Source organism: Anomaloglossus baeobatrachus, chromosome 5, assembly GCF_048569485.1.
Source record: "Anomaloglossus baeobatrachus isolate aAnoBae1 chromosome 5, aAnoBae1.hap1, whole genome shotgun sequence".
NCBI classification, from domain to species: Eukaryota; Metazoa; Chordata; class Amphibia; order Anura; family Aromobatidae; genus Anomaloglossus; species Anomaloglossus baeobatrachus.
Window position 1 is genome coordinate 331,583,283 of NC_134357.1, and position 18,937 is coordinate 331,602,219.

At 45.8% G+C, this 18,937-nt stretch overlaps 1 protein-coding gene across 1 annotated transcript in view; it reads left to right on the top strand.

Moving 5' to 3' along the window:
* The window catches only part of TGM2 (transglutaminase 2), a 108,672-nt gene that overhangs the window by 27,154 nt on the left and 62,581 nt on the right, over window positions 1-18,937 (top strand). Inside the window, exons 2-4 of the mRNA XM_075347543.1 lie at window positions 1,930-2,109; window positions 4,413-4,655; window positions 6,456-6,574. Of these exons, the coding sequence (XP_075203658.1) occupies window positions 1,930-2,109; window positions 4,413-4,655; window positions 6,456-6,574 (542 nt within the window). The remainder of the gene's footprint in view (window positions 1-1,929; window positions 2,110-4,412; window positions 4,656-6,455; window positions 6,575-18,937) is intronic.

Here is an 18,937-nt window from a genome sequence, read left to right on the forward strand (position 1 = left end):
ACCCAAATTGTTATAAAGAAAAAAGGTTAACATTAATAGGGGTGCCCAAACTTTTTCATATGACTGTATATATATATATATATATATACACAGACTACCACTGTATAAAGATATATTTTTCCTAAGTCTGGTCTTGACATTTCTGATTGGCTGGATCTAATCCACTGCATTCAGGTATGTTTCAATTCAGTGGTGGACACAGTCAGGAAAAGGGCTCCTGTGCAAGTTCAGTGTAAGAGCCCTTAGCAGTCCAAATGCTTGTCACAATTCGACCTGCTTTGGAGATAGATTTGGAAATAGACCCCTTCGCCTGTTGGCCCCAGGTTACACCAATGGTATGTCAGTCCTTGTTTTAATTAATTGAGGCAGTACATTCTAAATTATTGGAGAACATGAGAACACAAACTAGAAACGCAAAAAGTCGTTCATATGGCAACTCTTTGCTTAATGGTCTGTTTCCAGATAATGTTCCTCCCAAAACAAGTAACCACTTCACCCTTCCACCATTGGGGACTGAGCTGCATAACTTGTATTATACTGAGAATCCTTACTTTGTCAATGCATTTTGAGATTTCATTGGTGAGGAGTAGTGAAGAGCAAGCACTACCATGTTGGGGTGCTCATTACTCATAATGAGCAGTTAAAGGGGTGGTTCACTACTCTGCAGTAGTGTCCATATCTCTGTAAAACTGATAAGAGGGGCTTTTTCTAAATACCTTGTATTTGCCAATTCACCCTCTAAGCGGCGCTATCGCAGTCTGCTCATCCCCATCACGTGACACCCCCCCTCAGGCTCCGTGACCTCTGGGATCCAGTGATGTCACATCAACTTCTAGTTGACCTGACATCACCGAGGCCAGCCCCAATCTTCCTGAGTGACTGGGTGGGCTATGGGCGGTTTTTCACCGCTCATCACAGCCCAGCATCACAACCCAGCATTTCAGTTGCGCTCTCCTTCACTACAGAGGCCCGCAAGCAGGAGAGATGATGGGCTATGACAAGCGGTGAAACGCTGCCTACAGCCTAGTCACTCAAGAAGACTGGGGTCAGTTAAGGTGTCAGTTAACTGCAAGTTGACCTGACATCACTGGATCCCTGAGGTCACAGAGCCCGGGGGGGGGGTCACGTGATGGGGAAGAGTGGACCGCGATAGTGCTGCTCAGAGGCTGAATTGGCAAAATGAGGTATTTAGAAAAAGCCTCCCCTATCAGTTTTACAGAGATGTGGCCACTACTAGAAGTGAACCACCCTTTTAAATGCTCGAATTGGCATGACTTGAGTACCAAGTATAATGAAAGTCATTGGGGAACTCAAGCATTTTTCTGGGTTCTCAAGTTGAATCCATCCAAGCATCCACCTTCTGGTTACAAATACCAAGCATGGTTTTGCTCGCTAATCATTAGTGAGGAGATCAGTACTGTTTGAAAACGCTGTGGAAAAATAATGACTCCACTTTTCCTTTGAAGAATAAAGCTTATTGATATGTCATCTCAAGTCAGCGCACAAAAACAAGTTTTATTTTGCATGTCTTCTTATTGGCATGAATATGACTGACATCTAAGGGGGGTTTCCTTGTCCTCAACATGGTTATATGGGTTTTCTCCCAGTACTGCAGGTTCTCCCAATACTTTGAATAGTGAAATTAGACTGTGAGCCTCATTGACGACATACGCTGGTGCCTCTTCACAGCTCCATGTAATATGTGAACAATGACTGAATAAGTATATTGCCTATTAATTATTTTGGACTATACATTTCTTTGTAAAATCTGTGGTAAAGAAAACTGTAAATCTTCCATTATTACCCATCGATGAGTCTGGTTATTTTTGGTGGGAGAACATTACCAAGTTTTAGTTACCATTCCAGGAACTGTTTTGTTTTGTCATACCTAAAAGTGCAACTAACGACCCGTGTTCTGTTCTCTTGCAGCTCTGATACTAGAGAACTGTGACTTTGACTGCAGCACCAATAATCGGAGCCATCACACCGCAGATGCTGGATGTACGAAGCTAATTGTCCGGAGAGGTCAAGCTTTTGAAATCAAGCTACAGTTTTCGCCAAGGGGTTATGAAGAAGGAGTGGATCAGTTGGCTCTTATTGCTCAAACAGGTAGCTGCATAGTGATCATACATACTTTGCTGCTAATAACCCAGCTCTCTCCGTGGTGAATTATCAGACATTTTTAGCCTTCTGTTATTTGTTGGCGACAGAGAACATGGCTATCTCTACTTCAGTGATTACATGGAGAGGTTTGTTACTAGGGAACCTGAATTCCTGGTTGCTTTCTGCATCTGTTTCTTCCCACTTACTATGTGTCGCATCCTTGATGGAATGAATTAAATGCATTTTATCACACATTAACACATTCAGTTCAGATATTAATTGGATATGAAGAAGTCGAATATTCTTAGACTGAGAAAGAAGGGAGTTAACTATTGCAGAGGATTATTTTCCCCCTTTTGCTCTGTCCTCGGAGGTGGAATTCAGGTCATTTGGGAGTTTCCCCATCATGGTTCCTGACTGTTTTAGCCGATGTATCTGTGTACATACGTCTTAATAAATGTGTGCATAAGATGAGGAGAGGGAGCGGCTTATGATTTTGTTGTTTCCACTGCATATTCTGTTCCCAGTCCCTTCATACAATGTCAGGAAATAGAGAAAGACACATTGTACTGTCCTCTGAGTCAGACCCAGGGGTGGAAGCCTTCAACTTTCTTAACCTCCTAGCTGTTCATTCATATGATTCAGTTTCCTCTCTGCCATCCATCGTTAGACTGCAGACTACCATCCGTCGCTTGTTTATTGACAGGGAAGCCTCAGGGCGTGAATTCCCCTGCCTTTCTATATTATCCCAACCTTACTGTTCCAAGAAGGCAATCGAAATAATAGATAGTAATTGCTACAGGGGCCGACACAGACAGAAGACCCTTGTGCAAGACCAATATATGGGCCCTGTACAATCCAATAGCTCTTCATAATGCACGATACCCCCTGCTTTGTAGGTGGGGCCCCTGTGCGGTTGCACCAATGGTATATCCGCCTCAACTTGGTATGTATATTGTTCCTAAATACATCTGATCACATTTTCATTTTTATTCACAAACACTTTTTATGCTTTTTTTTTTTGCATGGAAAACACAGGCTATGTCCTGAAAGCTGCAACATATCACTCACAGTTTTGATGCGTTTTTTGGTGCTAAACCATTTTGATCTCAATGGGAAACAACTGCAATAAAAACACTGTAAGGCCACCTGTACACTTTGAGTATATGATAAGGTGTTTTTACCTCAGTATTTGTAAGCTAATTCCTATTATCTGGCTGGACACCAATCCCCGTGTAAGTCTATGGGAATCCGACTATTGTGCTTTTAAAATGGTGGTAGAAGGAGCTAGGGGGATTAGAGCAAGCGTTTATACACAGAGTGTCCCGTGCATCAGTAACACTACTTCTGGGGCCGTTCATTACTTTCATACATATTCATTGCTTCCCCCGTCCATCGGCAGTCCTGGCGTCTCTGATTGCTTGCAGTCAGACCGCGCTCCCACCCAGAGTGACAGCGTGTCTGACTGCTTGTAATCATACACGCTGTCTGTGTCTCTATAGTGGTGTAAAAATAAATAAATAAAAGAATTGACCCAGGGTCCCCCCCATATTATGATACCCAGCACAGATAAAGCATACGGCTGCAGGCTGTAGCCCTCAGTTGTGTGCTCATTTTGGCTGTGTATCAAAATAAGAGGGACCCCATGCAGCTTTTTTTAATTATTAAAATAAATAATTTTAAAAAATGGCGTTAAGTTCCCCCCCGAGTTTTCATACCCAGCCATGTTAAAGCCAACAGCTTGGGGCTGCCATTCTCAGACTGGGGAGGCCCATGGTTATTGGGCCCCCCCAGCCTAAAAATAGCAGCCTGCGGCTGCCCAGAGTTATCACATTCATTAGATGTGACAATCCTGGCACTTTACCTGGCTCATCCCGATTGCGTTTGCGCTGTGGAAATCGAGGTAATGTGATGGGTTATTGACAGCTCATAACTGCCACTAAGCCCTAGATTAGTATGACACCCCCCACATTACTAATACTATAAGTGAAAAGAAATAAACATAAACACTGAAAAAAATCCTTTATTTGAAATAAAATATAAATAAAAAAAATCCTGATAGATGTTGTTTAATGCTGATGGACTTGCTATTGCTAAAAGCAATAAATGAAGCATTACTCCCTTTTACATGCACCTCCTCTCTGATGCTCCTAGTCTTTGTTGATGGGCTGTAGCGGTGACATCTCTACTACAATGCCTGTCACTGCTGATGCCAATCACTGGGGTCAGTAGTGATGCGGATATAGGTTACAAAAGACCACTGAGCCTAGTGATTGGCTTTGAAATTAGCAATCTTTGTCCCTCCTTAGGTCCGTGTCCTTCTGAAGACTTTGGCACAGAAGCCCATTTTAAAGTAACAGATTCCTTGCAGGAAGGTGAATGGAGCTCCACAATAAGCAGTGTTGATGGTGAAAACCTTGTTCTATCTGTTATCTCTCCACCTGATGCCCGGATCGGCAAGTATGCCCTCTCCCTGGAGACTTCCACAGGAACTGAGGAAAACAGCTGCAATCTTGGGGAATTCTTCTTGCTCTTTAACCCTTGGTGTCCAGGTATGTGAATAAAAATAATATTAATAAATCAAGTCAGAAATATTAATACAAAATTTGCCCATTGAGAGCCACAGGCTTACAATGTGCAGGTACTCTGGAACACTAGAGCCAGGGTAATAGACTGGGAGCACCTATGAGAAGGTTGAAAAAAATAGGGGCAAAGTTATTGTATCATTAGACCTTATGCCTATCCACTGCAAGTCAGTGGCCAAAGCCGAAGCCTCTTAGTATGGCAGGTTAGCACTGCTTTCGATACCCTGCTTCACCATGGATCTCCATGCTGCACTCTAAAACATACTGTTGTCACTTACTATGTAGTCTTTTAATGGTCACTATCTCATAATATGGCCCCCTTAGCACCAATCCTACAAAGCTTCTTCTCTATTATTGGATCTACACTTCTTCATACCCATGCACATCAAAGTGACATGTTTTTGCTCTTATTTTATCCCAACGCTTACAGTTCCAGAGATATGGGACTTTTAATTTAGCCCTAGTTTTTAAGGTATTTACCAAAAAAGCAGTGTTCACAGGGTAATTATAGAGCACTGTGTAAATAAATGCTCCATAGAACCATAGTGGGAAAAGAAAAATTGGCCACTTATGACTTGGTGAAAAGTCCTCTGTGTGTGTGCTTTTTAGGGACTGGCACCAGCATCAGGATAACCTGAACTAATGCCAGGAGCCATTAGACTGAAGGTGGATTAGAAAGGTGGCGAATAGTGACTGTAAGGGTTCGGTTCCACTTGCGATTTGCACGTACGAGTGCAATCCGATAAAACATTGGACTGCACTCGCACCAGTGAAAAACTATGGGGCAGTGTCCATCTGTGATTGATGTCTCATGCCATATCAACCTGAGAAATGAATTGCAGTACGCTGCATTTAGCAGCGTTTCTCGGCTCACCACCACCATACAAGTGTATGGGAGCATGTGAAACATCACACTACACTTGCATGTCATCCGAGTGCAGTGGGGGTGCTCGCCGAGACAGGCAGCGGAGGAGATGGGGAGAAAGTGTTCCCTCCCTCTTCTCCACAGCTGTGATACAATCGCAAGATTGCATCAAGTAATATGACCCTGGGCTGACGCTCGCAGCAGGGCATCATTAGTATATCTCTTCCGATGTGCTCGGAACAGAAGCTATGCGTAAGTGGAATCGTATCCCTAACACAAAGTCCACAGACCTAAACCTGGAAACGGTTCAAACACTTCTTGTTAAAGAGAACCTGTCAGTAGGTCAAAAGTAGCCAGTAATTGCTCCTATTGTATTCCCAAAAATCCTCTGATGATGCTATCTTTGTGGGTATTTTTGTATTTGTTTTTTTTTTTCTTTGTGGGTTTTTTTTTAATCATATCTGCCATACAGTACCAGAGATATGTGCCTTTTTAGTTAGTGCTATTTTTTGGGGAGGGGGCTTTACAAGGGGATGTGGCTTACAGAATTCTCTGGGGCGTGTGTGTTGGCAGCTTTGTATTATCACTCTGTGAGTCACACCCCCTGATAAATACCATAATAATTAGGATTAAATAAAAAGACCCATATAGGTGATTTCAAAAATAAGACAAAACACAATGCTAAAACTTTTCCCCTTTCTGCAGTGTACACAATGTCAGCAGAAATAACATGGAAAATCTTAGATGTGTCCTTCAGCCTGTTAGCTGAGCATGTTGGTACAGACATTAGCATTGGATGACGTCTGTGGTCCACACATCTACTACTTCCTTTCTACATCTTAATCCTGTTCATATAATTAATCTATGACTAATGTTCCATTAAGTGTGTCTTCTATCCCCAGAGGATTCTGTATACATGGAGAATGAGGAGGAGAGGACAGAGTACGTTGTAACACAGCATGGGATCATCTTCCAGGGCACCAAAGACTTGATCACGACAGTCCCTTGGAACTTTGGACAGGTACATCTTTTCATTTTCTCTGTTTTACTGTATATTACTTTTTTAGGCTATGTCCACTTTCACAACCATTTCTATTATATTGTCCAAATTGAGTTGTTTTGTTATTGCCAAATGTATGATGTGTTCTTACACCAAATCGGTCACCAATTTAGTAGACTGCAAAAAATTCCCACGTCCAATGTAGTCCAACAATTAGGGTACCGTCTCACTAAACGACGTACCAGCAATTCCGACCACGATATGACCTGGTCAGGTTTGCTGGTACATGTCTACATTGTCACTGGTTAGCTGTCAATCAGGCAGATCTCACCAGCGACCAGCAACCATCCACCAGCGACTCGTGTAACGATGCTGCGCTTGGTAACCAGGGTACATATCGGGTAACTAAGCCAAGCGCTTTGCTTGGTTACCCGATATTTACCCTGGTTACCAGCGTACACCGCTTAGCGCTGGCTCCCTGCACACGTAGCCAGGGTACACATCGGGTTACTAAGCAAAGCGCTTTGCTTAGTTACCCGATTTTTACCCTGGCTACATGTTCAGGGAGCCAGCGCTAAGCGGTGTACGCTGGTAACCAGGCTAAATATCGGGTAACCAAGCAAAGCACTTTGCTTAGTTACCCGATATTTACCCTGGTTACCAGCGTACACTGCTTACACAGAGTCGGTGCTCGTTGGTCTCCTGCTGTCAAACACACCGATGTGTGCTGCACAGTGGGAGACCAACGAGCAAAAAATGAACCAGAACAGTCTGTAACGATCAGCGATTCACAGCAGGGGCCAGGTCGCTGCTTAGTGTTACACACAGCGAAATCGCTGATGAGGTCACTGTTACGTCACAAAACCTGTGACTCAGCAGCGATCTCGCTATGTGAGAAGTACCCCTAACCCTGACATCCCTCGATTACATAGAGCAGCCACTCACGGCTCACGCTGCACTCCGCAAGACCTGGCGACACTGATGAGTGGTGACGTAAGGAAAATCATCACTTTGATGTAGAATATAAATAACATTTAAATAATGGTTGGTAGTGTGAGGTGTGCCACCCTGGTGACGACCGGGGTGCTCGGATCCGGGATGGTTGTGGCTCGAGGGGTCCGGAGCTGGGCTCGGCGAGCACTCAAAACTCGAGAAAGGGGTTATTTACAGGGGTAGAGTTTGTGATGCCACCTGCGGGTTGCGGTAATGGGAGTACCGCCGCTGTTGGAGGGAGTACCGGGGCAGATAGTGTGAAGCAGCAAGGTGTCAGTCCCTCCGCAGGTAGGAAGGCCCCGGGCTCAGGGTGTTGGTAGTTATTTGGGAGAGGAGGGTGCAGGGATCATGGTACTCACTGCAGGTAGTTGTGGTCTTGAATGAGGTTTAGAAAGTAGACACACACACTGTAGGTAAACCAAAGTCTCTGAGTGCCGCTGCAGCGAGCCCGTCCAAGTACCCAGTCCCACCGGTGTTACTTAGTGATTCGGAACCTGCCTCCGTGCACTGTTTTGTGTCTGTGTGGGTCCCTATACAGTTAGGTCCAGAAATATTTGGACAGTGACACAAGTTTTGTTATTTTAGCTGTTTACAAAAACATGTTCAGAAATACAATTATATATATAATATGGGCTGAAAGTGCACACTCCCAGCTGCAATATGAGAGTTTTCACATCCAAATCGGAGAAAGGGTTTAGGAATCATAGCTCTGTAATGCATAGCCTCCTCTTTTTCAAGGGACCAAAAGTAATTGGACAAGGGACTCTAAGGGCTGCAATTAACTCTGAAGGCGTCTCCCTCATTAACCTGTAATCAATGAAGTAGTTAAAAGGTCTGGGGTTGATTACAGGTGTGTGGTTTTGCATTTGGAAGCTGTTGCTGTGACCAGACAACATGCGGTCTAAGGAACTCTCAATTGAGGTGAAGCAGAACATCCTGAGGCTGAAAAAAAAGAAAAAATCCATCAGAGAGATAGCAGACATGCTTGGAGTAGCAAAATCAACAGTCGGGTACATTCTGAGAAAAAAGGAATTAACTGGTGAGCTTGGGAACTCAAAAAGGCCTGGGCGTCCACGGATGACAACAGTGGTGGATGATCGCCGCATACTTTCTTTGGTGAAGAAGAACCCGTTCACAACATCAACTGAAGTCCAGAACACTCTCAGTGAAGTAGGTGTATCTGTCTCTAAGTCAACTGTAAAGAGAAGACTCCATGAAAGTAAATACAAAGGGTTCACATCTAGATGCAAACCATTCATCAATTCCAAAAATAGACAGGCCAGAATTAAATTTGCTGAAAAACACCTCATGAAGCCAGCTCAGTTCTGGAAAAGTATTCTATGGACAGATGAGACAAAGATCAACCTGTACCAGAATGATGGGAAGAAAAAAGTTTGAAGAAGAAAGGGAACGGCACATGATCCAAGGCACACCACATCCTCTGTAAAACATGGTGGAGGCAACGTGATGGCATGGGCATGCATGGCTTTCAATGGCACTGGGTCACTTGTGTTTATTGATGACATAACAGCAGACAAGAGTAGCCGGATGAATTCTGAAGTGTACCGGGATATACTTTCAGCCCAGATTCAGCCAAATGCCGCAAAGTTGATCGGACGACGCTTCATAGTACAGATGGACAATGACCCCAAGCATACAGCCAAAGCTACCCAGGAGTTCATGAGTGCAAAAAAGTGGAACATTCTGCAATGGCCAAGTCAATCACCAGATCTTAACCCAATTGAGCATGCATTTCACTTGCTCAAATCCAGACTTAAGACGGAAAGACCCACAAACAAGCAAGACCTGAAGGCTGCGGCTGTAAAGGCCTGGCAAAGCATTAAGAAGGAGGAAACCCAGCGTTTGGTGATGTCCATGGGTTCCAGACTTAAGGCAGTGATTGCCTCCAAAGGATTCGCAACAAAATATTGAAAATAAAAATATTTTGTTTGGGTTTGGTTTATTTGTCCAATTACTTTTGACCTCCTAAAATGTGGAGTGTTTGTAAAGAAATGTGTACAATTCCTACAATTTCTATCAGATATTTTTGTTCAAACCTTCAAATTAAACGTTACAATCTGCACTTGAATTCTGTTGTAGAGGTTTCATTTCAAATCGAATGTGGTGGCATGCAGAGCCCAACTCGCGAAAATTGTGTCACTGTCCAAATATTTCTGGACCTAACTGTAGCTTGAAGCTGTAAGGTCCAGTTCTTCAGTTTTTAAGTGAAGTCTTGCTCCTAAAGGATGGCACTTGGGACTTCAGTGGGTTGCTTTGTCTGGAAAACCCTGTCCCACGCGTTGTGCTGATGCCCTCAGTCTCTGAGCTCTGGGAAGGTCCCTGAAGGCCCCCTTCCTCTGTAGGTTAATTGGCAGGACGTTTAATCAGCTCCTGACCTAGGGTCCTGTACCCCATCGTGTTCAGTACCGGTCAGCTCTGTGGGTCCCTCTCTGGTGCCTGCAGTCCCTCCTAGACCGTGTCTGTCGCACCCCAGACCGACGTCCCTGAACCCAGTCACCGACTTCTCCGGTCCCGGACCACTGTCTGCGACCCAACTTCGGTCTCTCATAAGCTCCCCAGGAGCTAACACTCCAGCTCCTCACATCTTGAGGGCTGCCACTGAACTCACTTCGTCCCTCCCACCAGTCTGCCTGACCCTTAGGTGGGTGGCCCTGTTCCAGCTAGACCAAGTCACTGGTGTGTCTGACAGGTCATGATGTGAGGTGTTGGTTGGGGTTTGTGGTGCTGATGGAGGTTTACACCGGTTTCTGGGAACTTGGAACCATGGGGGGTAGGTCCTGCGCCCTTGGGAAAGGATGCGGTTCCCTGTAGCACCCTGATGTATTCAGGGGCGCTACAGATGCATAGAGTAAATAGATAATCGTGTATATATAAAGTCATAAAAAATAAATTGGGGTGTGGGAATAATGGCTCCAAGGTGTGAAAGCATGGGAGTCTCACAAAGGGAGAACTAAGCCCGTGCAAACAAATGTGCAGACCAAGGTGCAAAATCAAATAACAACCACACATAAGCATTATAATATGTTTTACCCTAAAACGCATACCTGGGTCCTCGCAGGCCTGCTAGGTTACTTGTTTTCTATAGTAGATTTCTATGGTTGCGCGTTCTAGGGTTAATACACCTGTAAACATGCAGAAGAATAGTTACCATATGAATGTACCCCTGGGACACACAGGGGGCATATCACACTCATATTGACACTGACGCCAAATGTGTTATTATTTATCTTTATAGCTTTCCCTGCTATCTAAAAATGCATGAAAAATGCTATAACATGCAAAAAATCCTCAATTGTTTTTATGGCTTTTTTTGATGCTGAAATAATTGACATGCTGCAGATTATTTTCTGCACCAAAATTGCAAGTCACAAATGAACAACATGTGCATGATACTTCAGCATGCTCATTGACTTTCCTGGAATCAGGATTCCCTTCAGGTTTTGTAACAAATCTGCACTCAAAAATGCATCAATGTAATAAAAATGTGACGTGTGCACACAGCCTAAGGCCCCCTTTACACGTCCGTGAAAATCACGCACGTGTTTCACAGATGAGTCAATGGTGCGTTTTCCCCTCCGTGTGCCGTGTTTATGGCACTACGTGTATTCTCCGTGTGTTATACGTAATAACACTTGGAGAACGGAAAGCCCCGCCTTACCTGTTTCTTCCGGAGCTGTCTGTGGTGCTGACTGACAGTGTCCGGCACAGGCCACGCCACGCTGACGCTGCTTCCGGCCCCCAGTGAAGAAGATGCGTTGTTCAAATTCACTGGGGGACAGATGCAGGTGACAGCTGCGGCAGAGACTGCAGGACTCGTGGAGGTGAGTATGTGTTTTTTTATTTTTTTAAATGACACGTGTGTTTCTCCGGCGCGTGTCACTTGGACCCGCATCCACACCGCATCCGTGTGGTACGTGTGTGGGCCGCGTGACACCCATGCTGCTGGCAAAACACGGACAAGCATCCGTGTGGAGCACACGGGCTCACGGGCCAATGGCTAAACACGTGCGTGCACATAAACCCATTGTTTTTAATGGGTTTATGTGTGCCTGTGTCTTCGGTACATGCGGGCACGGACCTAGCACGTACCGGAGACAAGTGTGTGTGAAGGGGGCCTAAGTGGCTGCAGCGGTAGCACAACGATCCTTCAGATGACCTAGCACTGTATGGGCTCAGAAATAAATGCACCCTCTGTTGACAAAAAGAATGCATCCAAAACGCATGTATTTTGGATGCATTTTGCATGCATTTTACATGCGTTTTGGATGCATTTTTGTCAGTGCGATCCCCCAGCTCTGCTACATGCCCGCTGACAGCAGACACAGACAGAGCCGGGCAATGAGAATGAACCCGGATGAACTTCACCCGACTTCATTGTCATCCTGCGGCTCTGTCTCTGTGTGCTGTCATGAACTCAGATGAACCTCTGAGGTCAGTGCCAGGACACAGGAGTCCGTAGCAGTGACGTCAGAGCTTCACCCGATTTCACTGACATCGCGCATCTCTCTCTCTCTGTGTCGCAGACTGATTTGCGGTCACACGTGAAGGACTCACCTGTGACCGCAAATCCCCTAAGTGACTGCAGTGAGCCGCGCGATCAGCTGTGCTTTCACTCGGTTACTCGCGGCCACAGCTGCAGTCCTCCACCTGAGAGCAGTGGCCGCAAGTAATCTCAGTGACAGTACAGCTGATCGCGCGACTCACTTCAGTTGCTGCATGGAGCTCACAGGAGCGGCGGTGTTCTACTGACGCTCCTGTCAGCTTCCGATGTAGCAGAGCTGAAAGCGTCGTGGGACCTTGGGTGGATTACGTCGGACCTGGAGGTGTTTTTGAGGGGTTAATGAAGTGGTGAAAGAGGGTGTTTATTTGTCTTTCGGTACAAATAAAGGATTTTTTGGATGTGTGTGTTTATTTTCTTTAACTTACAGGTTAATCATGGAAGGTATCTCGGGGAGATGCCTGCCATGATTAACCTAGGACTTAGTGGCAGCTATGGGCTGCTGCCTTTAACTCCTTATTACCCCGTTTGCCACCGCACCAGGGCAATTCGAGATGAGCCGGGTAGTGTCCCGGGACTGTCGCATCTAATAGATGCGGCAATTTCGGGCGGCTGCTGGCTGATATTGTTAGGCTGGGGGGCTCCCCATAACGTGGAGCTCCGCATCCTGAGAATACCAGCCTTCACCCATTTGGCTTTACCCTGGCTGGTATCCAAATTGGGGGAGACCGCACGTCGTTTTTTTTTTTAATTATTTATTTATTTATTTATTTTACTGCTCGATATAGACATGCCCACCGGCGGCTATGATTGGTTGCAGTGAGACAGCTGTCACTCAGCGTGGGGGGGCGTGTCTGACTGCAACCAATCATAGGGGAAGCAGGAAATACGAGATGGATTAATGAATGGCCAGCATTTTCAAAAGAGGAGAATCCGCCACAGTGTGAACGCCGTGCAGCGCAGCGCCGGTGATCGTGGATCAGTGATTATGAGTCGGGGGGTGGGAGAGAGAGACCAACATGGACAGAGAGAGAGACCGAAAGACCTGCGTTTATTATGTTAAAAAACATGCGGAACGCAACAACAATGCAGTGCAAACGCACTGCTTAGCATTTTGGTAGTGTTTTTCTACGACTCATTGATTTCAATGGGTGTAGAACGCTGCCAAAACGCTCAAAAGAAGTGACATGCTGCTTTTCTAAATGCAGAGATTTTGTCAAATTTTTGACAATCAAAACGCTGCGTTTCAAAAAACATCGTGCTTACGGATTTTGCATGATTCTCATAGACTTTGCTGGGGAACCAGAACACATGCACTTTGACAATGTGACGCTGCAGCTGAAAACGCTGCAAAAACGCAAAAAAATAAGCAACGTGCGCATGAGCCCTAAAGCTTATCTGCATGTTCTGAGTAGGACCTTGTTGCTGTTTTCAAGTTCAAAGTGGTACAAGCAAGGGAAGGTAAATTAGTATGTGATAATATAGGATGCACAGTTTCTGTGAAATTAGAAGCTGTTTGTATATTTGGAGAATAAACCTGAATATCTTTATACAATAGTGATAGCAAATAGTAGTATGCCCAATGTTTCTTTAATTTATGGGTCAGTTTTTCCATTGTAATAGTGAAATTATTATCCCTGTTTAGAGCAGTGGTCCCCAACCTTTCTGACCTTGAGAGCCACATTCCAGCTCTGTGAGAGGGTCACAAGCCACATTGCAGCTCTGAGAGAGGATCATGAGCCACATTGCAGCTCTAAGAGGGGGTCACGAGCCACATTGCACCTCTGAGAAGGGGTCACAAGCCACATTCCAGCTCTGAGAGGTGGTCACAAGCCACATTCCAGCTCTGAGAGGTGGTCACAAGCCACATTCCAGCTCTGAGAGGGGGTCACAAGCCACATTCCAGCTCTGAGAGGGGGTCACGAGCCACATTCCAGCTCTAAGAGGGGGTCACAAGCCACATTCCAGCTCTGAGAGGGGGTCATATTTAGCTCCCACCCCTCACTGTAGTGACACTTGGAGACCCCATTACCAGTCTAATGACAGCCAAAGGTATTCCACAAAAATCACTATACCCAGACAGTATACCAATTTTCAGGTATTCCTACCTCAATTCATATCTCATCTTCTTTGTGGGGCTACTCACAAATGTCACCATCTGGACACCTGCTCTTCATCATTGCTTGCAAGACCTGGTATAAATGCACCTAGCTAGCAGACAGCCGTGAGCCACACATCATGGGCCTGCGAGCCATACGTGGCTCCCGAGCCACAGGTTGGGGACCTCTAGTTTAGAGAGATCATTTCGCCTCGTTCATGCTGCCCAAATTCAGTGCCCGGATGCACTATTGCAGCCAGGTAAGGTTTAGGCTGGTCATTAATGTGAGTGAATCACATGACACTCGGTTCCCGCTTTGCTGGGGTGTAAGCCGAGTGTCAAGCAACTGTCAAGCCACTGTGATGCGATCCTGCAATCACAGCACAGCTGCAGAGGAGGGGGACAGGTGCTGCGGAGGAGAGGGAGGGCGTAATCTCCCTATCTACTCCATTATCAGCTGATGCGATTCTCGCACTGCACTTGCATTACACCGGTGTAATGCGAGTGCAATACGATGTTTCTCTCACACCCACAAACTTGTATGAGTGCGAGTGAAAATTAATTGGATTCCACCCGCAGCATGCTGCAAATGTTTTTTCGGTCTGATTAGGGCTGAGAAAAAAATCGCTTTTCGGAGCGGGCCAATAGAGTAACATTGGTGCAAGTGGAATGAGCATTTTACTTGCTCCATTTTACTCGCCGTGTGTGCTCAGCCTTATAGTTCGAAGCCTAGGCCAGGGACCATAGCCGGAGACGAGACTAGTCTGACATCTCTCCTGCCAGCGACTCTCAGCGCTGTTGAAGATGCTTGAGAGCTCTTTTTTATAGTGAGAGATCTGGAATGATCATGTAACTAAACACTGGAGCATTTCAGCAGACATTATACCTGGTTGCAATCATGCAGCCAAGCTCTGATACATGTTACCTGCAGTATGACCGATTCCCTTTATTGAGAATATCCAAGAAAATGTTGAAGAAGATTTTTCTTAGCTTTAAAAAAAAAACAAAAAACAAAAAAAAACAAAACAATAAAAGTTTTGAAAGATTTCTCAAACTTAAGCCAGCTTTACACCTTACAATTAGGTGTGCGATCTCGTATGCGATGTGACACGCCCAGGTCGCATATGCGATTGAATGAGATTGCACGTAGGTCGTTCATTTGCTGTCACACGTGCGTTAGTAGTCTATGTTAAATTGATCAATTTTGTGTGCGATCCTTTAGATCATGTGTTCTGTGACGTATGCATTGGGCACCTTTTTTTTTTTTTTTTTTTTTTTTTTTATTTACTGACTTGCCAAGCGTGTGTAATGTGTAGAATTGCGTTTTTACTATGTCATCTGCCATTCAGCTCTGCTACATGGCCGCTAACAGTAGCCACAGACAGCTATGTAGCAGAGCTGAATGGCAAATGACAGCAGACACAGAAAGAGCCGCACTGTCAGAATGAACTCGGGTGAACCTCACCCGACTTCATTGTCATGCTGCGGCTCTGTCTGTGTCGCGTCCCGATTAGCGGTCACCAGTGAAGGGCTCACCGGTGACCGCTAAACTCCTGAGTGACTGAATTGAGCAGCCCTCTCTCATATACTCACCGATCTCCGATCACCGGCGCTGCACGGCATTCACACTGCTCCGGCGGCTTTTACTATTTTGAAAAAGCCGGCCGCCCATTTAACAATCTCGTATTCCCTGCTTACCCCGCCCACCGGCGCCTATGATTGGTTACAGTGAGACACGCCCCCACGCTGAGTGACAGGTGTCACACTGCACCCAATCACAGCAGCCGGTGGGCGTGTCTATACTGTGTAGTGAAATAAGTAATTAAATAATTTAAAAAAACGGCGTGCGGTCCCCCGCAATTTTTAAACCAGCCAGATAAAGCCATACGGCTGAAGGCTGGTATTCTCAGGATGGGGAGCTCCACGTTATGGGGAGCCCCCCAGCCTAACAATATCAGCCAACAGCCGCCCAGAATTGCCGCATACATTAGATGCGACAGTTCTGGGACTGTACCCGGCTCTTCCCGATTTGCCCTGATGCGTTGGCAAATCGGGGTAATAAGGAGTTATTGGCAGCCCATAGCTGCCAATAAGTCCTAGATTAATCATGTCAGGCGTCTATGAGACACCCTCCATGATTAATCTGTAAATTACAGTAAATAAACACACACACCCGAAAAATCCTTTATTAGAAATAAAAAACACAAACATATACCCTGGTTCACCACTTTAATCAGCCCCAAAAAGCCCTCCTTGTCCGGCGTACTCCAGGATGCTCCAGCGTCGCTTCCAGCGCTGCTGCATGGAGGTGACCGGAGCTGCAGCAGACACAGCCGCTCCGGTCACCTCCACACAGCAAATGAAGACAGCCGCGCGATCAGCTGAGCTGTCACTGAGGTTACCCGCTGTCACTGGATCCAGCGGTGGATCCAGCGGTGGCCGCGGGTAACCTCAGTGACAGCTCAGCTGATCGCGCTACTCACCGCTGCTCCTCTCACCTCCACGCAGCAACTGAGGTGAGTAGCGCGATCAGCTGAGCTGTCACTGTGGTTACCCGCGGCCACCGCTGCATCCACCGCTGGATCCAGTGACAGCGGGTAACCTCAGTGACAGCTCAGCTGATCGCGCGGCTGTCTTCATTAGCTGTGTGGAGGTGACCGGAGCGGCTGTGTCTGCCGCAGCTCCGGTCACCTCCATGCAGCAGCGCTGGATGCGACGCTGGAGCATCCTGGAGTACGCCAGACATGGAGGGCTTTTTGGGGCTGATTAAAGTGGTGAACCAGGGTACATGTGTGTGTTTTTTATTTCTAATAAAGGATTTTTCGGGTGTGTGTGTTTATTTACTGTAATTTACAGATTAATCATGGAGGGTGTCTCATAGACGCCTGACATGATTAATCTAGGACTTATTGGCAGCTATGGGCTGCCAATAACTCCTTATTACCCCGATTTGCCAACGCACCAGGGCAAATCGGGAACAGCCGGGTACAGTCCCAGAACTGTCACATCTAATGCATGCGGCAATTCTGGGCGGCTGCTGACTGATATTGTTAGGCTGGGGGGCTCCCCATAACGAGGAGCTCCCCATCCTGAGAATACCAGCCTTCAGCCGTATGGCTTTATCTGGCTGGTTTTAAAATTAGGGGGGACCGCACGCCGTTTTTTTTAATTATTTAATTATTTATTTCACTGCACAGTATAGACACGCCCACCGGCTGCTGTGATTGGGTGCAGTGTGACACCTGTCACTCAGCGTGTGGGCGTGTCTCACTGTAACCAATCATAGGCGCCAGTGGGCGGGGAAAGCAGGGAATACGAGATTGTTTAATGGGCGGCCGGCTTTTTCAAAACAGTAAAAGCCGCCGGAGCAGTGTGAACGCCGTGCAGAGCCTGGCCGGGGATCGGAGATCGGTGAGTATGAGAGAGGGGGTAAGAGGGATAGACTGACATGGACAGAGAGAGAGGGACAGAGATAGTGACGGACTGACAGAAATTAGTGAATGACAGACATTGTGAGGCGCTTCAGAACGCAGCTTTTCAGCTGCGCTCTGAAGCAGACCTTTTTTAAGCTGCGGTGCAGAGCGCACACCTGCGCACATAGCCTCAGACATCAAAATCGTATGAGGGATGTCACACGTTACAATTGACTAGGTTCATACAACAAAACGTCCAATGTATGAGGAATAAACGACGTGTATGCGATCACCGTATTTTCATTCAATCTTGATCGCATGTAGGTGTCACACGCAAATACGTCACGAACGATGAAGGATGTGCGTCACTTACAACTTGACCCCGACGACGGATTGAAAGATTTATTGAAGCGTGTAAAGCAGGCATTAGTTTCACAGTGAATGTCAGTATCTGTAAGACAGAAATGGAGGAATAATAAGTTCCCGTCATGTCACCCAATGACACAAGACCCTCCGGAGTGCCCTCAATACATTGGCATCGTCTCATCTTTGTGTAATATGCACGTTGCTGTACAATGACACTAAGCAGATATTATGTGTATGCTTTAGGACTGAAGTCTGTTCTGTCTGACTTATCACCAGGTCCTCAGCTGTCCCCCCTCCCTAGGCGTCTTATCTCCTCTACACATGCAGCCACATTCCACTTCTTCCCTTTTCTATGTACTCAGGGTTTTTTTCAGGACATGTATCAAGTGCAAGTGCAGCACGAACACCGAATCTTAGTGTCTTGCCATGTTAAGACCAGACTTTTATTTTATGCCATAAAAGGTCTTGGAAAAACAGAGGAACCACATGGAGTTTATTCCTTCTGATAATATTGCCTCTCTGGGAAGAAGCATGTATTATAGGTTTGAGTGTGTACCATACGATTTTTGTGCACACAGTGTATTTTTGTGGGCTTCGTTCAAACAACAAATCGTTTATATCCTAAAATTTCCCCAAGAAACATATTAGGGATGCAGGTTCCTGTTTACCATCCATGTTGCATTTGCTTGTAGCAAGCCTTACAAACAAGGGCATAGTTTTCGCAATCTAACTTGTGATGAGTGACTTGTACTAAGTTGTGTACATTCTGGCGGCTACTTTTGGTGTCAAATGAGGTTGTATTAGCTTTTGTCAACAGGCTGTCTCTGAAAATGCTGTTGAACTCCATTCATATGGGTCAGAGCTGCAGCGCCGAAAAAAAAAAGTTTACAAAGTGCTTGAAAATAACTCTTTTGAGTTTATACAGAATGCAGAGTTTATTAGCACAAATACAGTTAGGTCCAGAAATATTTGGACAGTGACACAATTTTCGCGAG